The 10,406-nt window shown below is 41.4% G+C and overlaps 1 protein-coding gene across 1 annotated transcript in view; it reads right to left on the bottom strand.

Annotated features, from left to right (window-relative positions):
* The window catches only part of col11a1b (collagen, type XI, alpha 1b), a 79,999-nt gene extending 76,564 nt beyond the window's left edge, over positions 1–3,435 (bottom strand). The window contains exon 1 of the mRNA XM_026148756.1: positions 2,944–3,435. Within this exon, the coding sequence (XP_026004541.1) occupies positions 2,944–3,058 (115 nt within the window). The 5' untranslated portion in view covers positions 3,059–3,435. The remainder of the gene's footprint in view (positions 1–2,943) is intronic.
* Positions 3,436–10,406: the final 6,971 nt, after the last annotated feature.

Genomic DNA, 10,406 nt, shown 5'->3' on the forward strand with positions numbered 1-10,406 from the left:
TAGCTACTTCTCCCGTGACCAGAAAAATAACAACTTGAGTGGAGAATCAACCCGCTCATGCTCAGGGGTCGGGTCTGAAATTTTAGATCACGCGAAGCTTTCCAGATCTGCTCCTCGAGGCATTTATGCTGATATTGCTCCAGATAATCTGGTGCCACAGTGCACAATTCTTGAATTTCATTTGTTGAGCATGTGTTAGGCAAGCTGCTCTACTAAGAATCTATTTTTTAAGGCTTTTTTTTTTTTTTGCTGACACTGCACAAAAAGCTGTTTAACAGACGGAGCGACTTCTGACTCAAACACAGACAGACTTAAAAAAAAAAAAGAGAGGAACTGACTGCCAGGTTTTAAACCTCACAAAAAATGCCTCATAAAAAGCAATACAGTCTGTGGCTCTTCTGAGTATTGTCCCAAGTACAGAGCTACTGGTTCTTGAAAAAAGTCAAGCTTGGACTAAAGGTCTCTTTGTGAGTTTCAGAATGCCTTTCTGCATTACTGCATACCTCAAGGCCTCATATATTCCAGATGTGCTGAATTGGCCAGGAACCCCCCACAGACCCACCCACCAGCATCCCATCACCCCCCTGTCCTCCCCCAAACTTTTCAGCTCCTTTCCTTCCACAACCATTCTTTCACAGAAGCCCTGAAAAACAGGCAATATCCCAAAACCATTAAAGATCCCAAATGAGTGGGCACAGCTTCATCCTGCCAAGGAGGTCGAGCCAACATAGCGTATACTGAAAAAAGATTCCCATCTTTCCACCCTAAAAAGAAATAAACCATATTCTAATGATAAGGATGTAAAACCACAAGAGAGAGAAGACAGTTCTCTCGTGCTAAAGGTACCAACGCAGTTTCAGACTCTCCACAGTCTAGTCTGAGGGGTAATTTGTCGGTCTCTATGATTTTTAATGACAGATCTTCTTATTTGCTGTCTGGGACCTGTGATATACTATCTGCCATGTTAACGATCTACTAACATGACAAACTTTGGTGATTCTTCCTCAGGCAATAAAGCGTGCAGTAACATGAAAAACCTCTGTTACATTCATTAAAGCATTTTAACCAGCAGACTCTAACACTATGAAATACATTTTTTTTGGCAAAATGTCCAACTCTCCTCATCCCAACACTTCTCAGAGCAATACATTTTGATGTTTAAGTTTAGACTTGTGATTAACTTAATCTGTGACATTCTGACTTAATGTCTTTTGTGGCTCTGTGGTCATGCAGCGGCATCTTGGGATGACTTGTCGGTCTTTTTCGTGTCGCTGCCATCTACTGAGAGTTGGCAGCATAGGCAGCAATTAGTGTACACTGGAAACCCTGTAAATGTTTGCTAGCACATCATGCAATTATGGTAAGTTTAAATATCTGTCAGAATGAAGGAAGATGGGCAGTGCGAAAGCTGTGCCACTTAGATATTTGCTTTCATAATCTTTTCATTTTGCTTCTCTGCAATTTTCCCTCTGCTGAATCACTTTGTTGTGTATCACAGTACACAAAAAACAATGATGAATGATGATGGATTTAGACAGTGGTGGGCTTGTCCAGTTAGCATAAATTAGCCAAAATTACGTGTTACAATATATCATCTTCTGATTAGCATAGCCACTTAAGACACATTTTTATTTTCTGTCGCCATCTGAAAGGATCAATAATCACATATCTGGTATCAAAATAATACAAGTGTTTAAATAAGTCTACCCAAACAGATGCATAGTTCTGAAACACACACAAATTTATCTTGGCAAAAGCCACAGTTCACTATGAATACCTATGTGATTTCATTTGATCTTCAATTTCATCGTTTTTATGACCCACATATGTATTTTCAAAACAAAGAAAAATACTCCTTTCTTTTTTCCACCTCCCTCCCCTCCCTCTTCTTTTCCCCCCTCCTTGGACTAGGAGCCCAGATAATGTGGAAAGATGGTGATCCTTCAGGCCAGAATATGAGTCTCCCTCCCAGATTTCCACAGTCTCGTGCCCAGTTATTATATAAACTTACAAAACCCATCACAAAACCTATATGTTTAAAATTATACTGTGCTACTGTAAACTCCGTTGACAGCTGTCAGACTGTGAAATAAACATGGTAGGCTACAACTTTTCAATCAAAAGAACCAAAGTTTTCCACCACATTTAAACCATTTTGTGGATTTGATTAAAGCATTGGACTCTTGCTACATATTTATGCTGTAAAAACTTAAAGCATTATCCGTGGGCTCCTGGTCATTACTACCTAAAGTCGAGCGTAAAATTTCTGCGTAAAACCTGCAGTTTATTTTGTCTGAAGAAGGATTTAAGAGCCCTCTCTGACCACACCTGGATGGCATCCATCACTCACTCACATACTCAGAGGAAAGGGACATCTTCGCCTATGTGTGCCAAGAATCAACTCTATAGCACTTGCGCTCTTGAATGATATATAGCTTTAGATGACTTTAAAGTCGTTTCAAAACTATATAACTCTCTATATGTAGCTTTAGATAATTATACAAAGTTCAGACACATGTGACCGGGAAGACCACCTTAAAGATTCTGAAATCTTGAATATGTTGGAAAGTCACATGATACAGCTTCATTTTGGTGTCAGCATTTATGAAAAGAAGAATCTTTGGAATTCTTATGATACTTCTGATAAATGTATTTACGTTTTTTAAATAATATCGTTGACAAAAACAAACAAATAACAAAACAGGCAACGAGATTGAAAATGTTTACTTGGCAACTAAAAATGTATATAAACTGAGTTAAGGTGAGTTTAAGTGATGGCGCCCGGGACACCGGGCATTAATTGAAATGAAAGCTGAGACCGTTTATAGCTACCGACTAAGCCTACTGGCATCTGGGCTGCCTGCCAGCATGAGGCGCTTTCAAACTGTCAGGGATGCCCTAGACCCGGCACAGTGACTGAGATGTATAGGAATAGCATCTTACCTGCTCTAACATTGGCAGCCTGGAGAATTAAAATAACTGTGACCGTAACGATTAGCGTTGAATCCCATAGCCACCTTTTCGTTTTCCACCTGGTGGTCCATCTTTGCATCTCCATGGTGAGCGCCCCCAGCTATACGGAAAACGGGCGACTTTCTTTACAATTTGATCCCGTCGACAGTCCACAAAAATGTGCTTATACTACAGCGCCATGTGGGAAAGTACAAGGATGCTTCTTACAGCCAGACTGGGCCCTTCAGATCCGATTCCCCTTTAGCCCAGCTCTCGCACTGGTGGCAAAGGGCTTTCATGAAAAAAGCGCAAGCCACTCCGTTCCCTGAGAGTTGTGCACCGTGAGGAGGCTGGACTAACGCCGCAACACTGAACCTGAACCGGCTCTGAGATACTGACACTGGAAAATCCTTCCTTCATCAAATCACCAGTTGGGAAAGTTGTCTCTGGGCCCGCCCCTTGTGCTTTGGATGAGGTCTAAACAGCAGCACGTAGAGCATCACTACATCCCAGTGCAAACTAATTATAGAAGACAGTACATGCCCTAGAGATACTACAGCCCGACAGTCTCAGTAGCATCTATCCTTAAAGACTGTACTTTATGGAGTTATGGAAAAAAAGAAGAAAAAAAGCGGCAAATAAGGAGAATTCCCTCATTTCCTAAATTTTAACCTGAAAGAAAAGAGCTTATATTAATGATAGAGGAGATACAGAAGTGGAGGCACTAAATGCAAATGAAGCTGTGGGGTGGAGCTGTTATTTTAGACGTTTCCTGAAAGCAAAAGAATGTGAAAAGAGTATGAATAGCTCCAGCATGGGCCAATGGTTAATATAAAAGCTTCTGTGGCCAAAATGGAATATTTTCCAGACTCCAGGAGTTTCCTCCAGAGCACTTAGATTTTCTTTCGGGTTTTTTTTCCCCTGCTGCCTGATAATTAATGGCAAACGATGACTGGAACAAGGAATGGGAGCACAGGTGGAAACTATAGTTCCCCTCCTGATTTGTTTTTTCTTGTGTGCCAGACAGATTTAACAGTACAATGGAAACCATTCTTGAAGAAACCACATTTTATAATATTTGTCAGCACAAATATTTACTTATCACAATGTAGGAAGTAGAGCTATTGGCTGAGAATGTTTAGTGTTCTGGGAAGAGATGGCTTTGCACAGGATTTGCAGTTGTGACCAAACTTAGTTAATGTATTTCTGGAATTAGGATTAAAACTGCAGAAAGCAATTGCAGCACAACTAAAATATCTTTCAAAATGAGGTCACATACCATTTTTGCATGTTCGTGTTTTTGCTTGTTTTCTAAACTCTAGGTTGCAGGAATAGTGGTCTGATAATAGGTCCCACAAACATGGGATTTTAAAAAAAAAATCTATTTGTTGTCTTTCACGACTGGTTGCTTTTTTTAAACCTTGTTCAACCTTTTTTTTAACATCGATCAAGGCAAAGAGCCCTCTCTGCTCATATATTTGATCTTTCCTTTCCTCTCAGGTGGGAGTGGGCAGGTTCCACCCTGGATTATGCCTGCTGTTGGATCCACCTGTTTTTCTGCTCTTTAGCTGATGCACCTGTTTTTCATCTAATCATAACTCAACAGCACTTAAAGACCATCTCAAACAACTATTCTCTGCCAGTTTGTTGTCTATGGTTGCACTAATCAGGCTCTCTAATGCGCTTGTCTGTGTTATTTTGCAAGCTGCCTGTGCCAACATCATCTCTTTCGGTTTCAAGTAGTTTCATCCTATCAGCCAAAGAGCTTTCCCTCTGGATCAGACTCATCTGCCTTTTTTGTTCTTGCAAAAAAGGAATTGTGGGTAATTCACATACCTGTCCACTCTACACTGACCCCTGTCTTCTGGATCCTAAAAAAGTATTCATCTATCCATACATGGAATGGCCTTCTGGATCCTGTGTTTGAATGTGCATTGCATTTAAGATGTTCCCTAAGCCAACACTACCACCATTGTAGTTCTTTTAAAAGGCACAATTAAAAAATGGGAAGGTTAGTAACATCATTCCAGTTCTTCCTCACGTTCCCAGGAATTACTGTGCCAAATTCCATGGCAATCCTTCAATTACCAAAACAATAAACTGCGATAAAAAAATATCAAATCTATGGAGGTACCTAAAGGTTCAGTTAAATTTTCATGCCTGCCTAGTTGATGCTGAAATATTTTATGAAAAAAGAAAAAAGCCTTGCTGACTTCTCTGAAAGTCAAAAAATCAACAGTGTCATTAAGCTCCGGGAAATATGAAACAGAATTTAATATTAAAAGTATGTATCAAACATGCACCTGATGTAGTTCTGAACAGTAATAACAAACTTCATGATAAATCACTCTGCCATATCTCAGTCAAGCCGTCAGAAGCACATTGCAACAAAGTGCCAATGCACAATGTACAAGAAAGTAAATAAACCATCAATTAAAGAATGAAAAAATAAGAAAATTCTTAGAAATAGCCTTCATAAAATGTAAATCTTATCCTACAAGAATGAAATATAAGCAGTAAAGAAATATAAACAGCCACAGACCTAATTCAGTCACATTTGACTGAATTAGGTCTGTGGCTAATTATAGCATAAAATGGATTGGACAAATGAAATAACTGGAAATAAAATGTTCATTTCTAATACTTGAAAATCCTTTGCGGGCAATGACATCTTGCCTGAAGTCTTGAACTCATGGACATTGCCAGATTCTGGGTTTTTACCTTTTTTTTAGGCCTTTACTGCAGCAGCTTTCAGCTGCTGTATGTGTGTGGGCCTTTCACTCCAAAGTTTAGTCTTCAACAAGTAAAATGCATCATCAGTTGGATTAATACTTGACCATTCAAGAATATTTCACTCCTTTGCTTTAATAAACTCGTGGATTGCTTTGTATGTATGTTTTGGGTCAGTGTCCATCTAGATTATGAAATGCCACCCAATCAATTTGGCAGCATTTAGCTGGATTTGAGCAGACAGTATGTCTCTGAACACCTCAGAATTAATTCGACCTCTTCTGTTCATGCAGTCTTCACTTTATGGTAGACTTGGATATCGATATGGAGAGTGTTGTTCACTGGGTTGGCTGTGTTGAAGGGGGGTCGCCATTGAAATTATTCTGCGATCATCCACCACTGTTGTCTTCCATTGACATCTAGTCTTTTTTTGTGTTGCTGAGTTCAGCAGTGCTTTTTTTCTTTCTCAGGATGTAACAATCTGTAAATTTTGCCATTCTTACTATTGTAGAAATTTCTCGGATGGGCTTTTTCTGTTTTTACAGCTTAAGGATGGCTTGTTTCACAAGGGGAGCCTTTTAGACTGCATGTTGTCTGTTTATGGAAAAATAATCCAAATGCAACTACCAAACCTCAAATTAACTACAGGCCTTTTATCTGCTTAATTGATAATGACATAATGGAGGAATTGCCCACACCTGCCCAGGAAATAGCCTCTGAGTTATTTACTTTTGGTCCCTTTAAAAAGAGGGTGGCACATGTTAGGGAGGTGAAACTGCTAAACCCTTCATCCAGTTTAAATGTGGATACTGTAGAAAATGAAAGCTGAGAGACTACACATAATTTCCATGTCCTTTATATAACTATAATTGGAATTTGTTTAAGTAAGCAGGTAAAAAAGAAACCCAAAAAAACCTTGCTCCAGTGTCCATATATATATATATATATATATAACACCCAGCACGCCCCTGCGGGCGGTTTATCCTTCAAGCTCGGGTCCTCTACCAGAGGCCTGGGAGCTTGAGGGTCCTGCGCAGTATCTTAGCTGTTCCCAGGACTGCGCTCTTCTGGACAGAGATCTCCGATGTTGTTCCCGGGATCTGCTGGAGCCACTCGCCTATCTTGGGAGTCACCGCACCTAGTGCTCCGATTACCACGGGGACCACCGTTACCTTCACCCTCCACATCCTCTCGAGCTCTTCTCTGAGCCCTTGGTATTTCTCCAGCTTCTCGTGTTCCTTCTTCCTGATATTGCTGTCATTCGGAACCGCTACATCGATCACTACGGCCGTCTTCTTCTGTTTGTCTACCACCACTATGTCCGGTTGGTTAGCCACCACCATTTTGTCCGTCTGTATCTGGAAGTCCCACAGGATCTTAGCTCGGTCATTCTCCACCACCCTTGGGGGCATCTCCCATTTTGACCTCGGGACTTCCAGGTTATACTCGGCACAGATGTTCCTGTACACTATGCCGGCCACTTGGTTATGGCGTTCCATGTATGCCTTGGATCCGGATCTTGGATCTTGTTCTTACCATTCAGCTGACTCCTCAGGACTTGCCTGACCCTCTGCAGGTACTTGGTGGTTGCAGCTTTTCTAGCGGCCTCTTCATGGTTCCCATTCGCCTGTGGGATCCCCAAGTACTTGTAACTGTCCTCTATGTCTGCAATGTTGCCTTCTGGTAGTTCAATCCCCTCAGTTCTGACTACCTTCCCTCTCTTTGTTACCATCCGACTACACTTCTCCAGTCCGAACGACATTCCAATGTCATTGCTGTATAGCCTGGTAGTGTGGATCAGTGAATCGATGTCTCGTTCACTCTTGGCATACAGCTTGATGTCATCCATGTACAGGAGGTGGCTGACAACTGCTCCGTTCCGTAGTCGGTATCCGTAGCCAGTCTTGTTAATGATCTCACTGAGGGGGTTCAGGCCTATGCAGAACAGCAGTGGGGACAGAGCATCTCCTTGGTAGATCCCGCACTTGATGGTGACTTGTGCTATGGGCTTGGAGTTGGCCTCTAGTGTTGTACGCCACATCCCCATTGAGTTCCTGATGAAGGCTCTTAGGGTCCCATTGATCTTGTACAATTCTAGGCATTCCAGTATCCAGCTGTGGGGCATTGAGTCATAGGCCTTCTTGTAATCAATCCAGGCAGTGCACAGGTTGGTCAGTCTGGTCTTGCAGTCTCGGCTGATTGTTCTGTCTACCAGTAGCTGGTGTTTTGCGCCTCTGGTATTCTTGCCAATTCCTTTCTGTGTCCCGCTCATGTATTGACCCATGTGCCTGTTCATCTTAGCCGATATGATGCCTGACAGGAGCTTCCATGTAGTACTGAGGCAGGTTATTGGTCGGTAGTTGGAGGGGACCGGTCCCTTCTTGGGGTCCTTGGGGATCAGGACCGTCCGGCCTTCAGTTAGCCATTCCGGGTGTATCTCGTTAACTAGCAGCTGGTTCATTTGTGCTGCCAGACGCTCGTGGAGTGCAGTTAGCTTCTTCAGCCAGTAGGCGTGAACCATGTCGGGCCCTGGTGCTGTCCAACTCTTCATACTGGAGACCCTTTCTTGGATATCTGCCACTGTGATGGTTACTGGACCCTGTTCAGGGAGGTCGCTGTGGTCTGCCCTCAGATCCTCTAGCCACTGAGCATTGCCGTTATGGGTTGCATCCTTCTCCCATATGCTCTTCCAGTATTGCTCCGTCTCCAGCCTTGGTGGTGCTGTTCTCTTATTGTTCCCTTGCCACTGAGAGTATACCTTTGCTGGTTCTGTGGAGAACAGCTGGTTTATTCTCCTGCCTTCTATCTCTCTGGTGTACCTCCTCAAGCGGCTGGCCAAGGCTGTGAGTCTTTGCTTGGCAGTTTCCAAGGCCTCAGGTATGGACAGCTTGCTGTATTTCTTAGGCACCTTATTTGTCGCACCTTTCTGCAACTCCGTTAGTTAGTTGGCTCCGTTAGTTGGCTAACCTCTCTCCGTGCTACTTTGATCTTGCCCTCTATATATATATATATATATATATATATATATATATATATATATATATATATGAACCTAACTGTATTTTAATATAACCCAGCTTGATAGCCTTGTGACCTTGTGCTTGCTCAGCAGTAGAAAGCAGCCTGCTAGGCTATGCATATTTGTTTCAGGCAGATGGCTGGCCCTTTTTTTCCTCTTGCTTTTTTCTTTCAACTTGTTTGGTGGAGAATGTTCTAACCTCTTGTTCATGTTGCTTCCTGGGACTCTAGCCCAAAATGTTTGGTTTAATTCGTGTAGCCCTCCACTGGAACTGAAAACATGTACAACCAAAACTAATGTCTTCAGCTTCGCTTTTCAAACAGACTGGCTCAGCCAGCCGACAAAATGTACTGAGAGACGTCCAATTGCTCCTTATATGTTCTAGTTTCTTGGGCAGTCTACAATTTTCAGAAAGGCCTAGCCTTGGAGCTGCCTCTTTGTAGCTGGAACCATATTATTACAACTGATGCATTTGCTACCAGTGTGTACCAAGATGACATTGTATAATTATTCTATAATAAGTCTCTGCTCTATGCATGGTTCAGCCCAACGCAGCTATAAAAACAAAAATGTCTTGAAAATGTTCCCCTGTGGCTTTGTTTTTCTATCAAAAGCAGCTTTTAATCAGAGTACTTTCAAGTTTCAAACTCAAATTATTCTTTCTGCTTTCCAGAAACAGATAGGATTGGAAAGACGCCGCTCTGAGTAGATATTCAGCCAGTGAGTTCTAGTCTAAGAATCAAAGCTATTTCAAATACACATTTTAGATGTTTTTGAAGAAATGTACATTTCAGCGACTGCAAAATACACTGCAAAAAAATTAACATCACTTTTATTAGAGATGCTTGGAATATTAGAGACACAGATCAAACCATCTCTGTAATGTTGGAAAAATCGGTGAACCAACACTGGCAGTGTGCACTGGAGGGCAATCTCTAACATACACTAAAGATGGAAAATGTTATTTCCACATAACTGGTTTGCAGATAATGAAGACCACAAAAACAGTCATATGAGATGCGCTTTTTAAATGATGCAAAATGGGGTGGTACCAGTTATGGTAACACAAAGTTTGTCAACACCTTCACTAATAAAGTATAAAACTTTAGACCCACACACTGAAGGATCAGGACACGTGATTTGCAAAGGCTCCTGCACTGCTGAAAAATAACTCCTTTTTCACGGGTTCTCAGCCTGAAGAAGTGAGGAAACCAAGGCGTGGGCCAAAGTTCTCTCCATGACACACTGCAATAAAATGACCATTAGCAGTTTGATATGGCATACATTTTCTCAAAAATCAACTCAAACATTTCTACATTCCACATGCTGCTCTATGTGCATCGCAGTGTGTTCTGACATGCCATTGTGATTTTATGTATAATTTTATCCTAAATCAGAGCACTTTATTTTTATTGTTACCTCTACAGAATCACATTAAGTTGTCAAATACAGTAGATTATTTGATGTAATTTCACATTTTTGTTAACTAATCACAAAAATATTTGCAGCTACTAGGTTGATGGAACTTACAAGGTAATTTGGGTCAATAAAAAAATTAGATAAGATGTAAGACATCATGTAGAGCCTATAAGTTACTGGAACCATTGTGAAGCTACAGGTAGATTTAATAGAAGATATATAACTGAAATTCTACCAAACGATGGCTGTGAAAGGAATTTAGTTTGTAGCACAGCAAATTCACACA

The sequence above is a fragment of the Astatotilapia calliptera genome, chromosome 18 (assembly GCF_900246225.1).
Source record: "Astatotilapia calliptera chromosome 18, fAstCal1.2, whole genome shotgun sequence".
Classification (NCBI taxonomy): Eukaryota; Metazoa; Chordata; class Actinopteri; order Cichliformes; family Cichlidae; genus Astatotilapia; species Astatotilapia calliptera.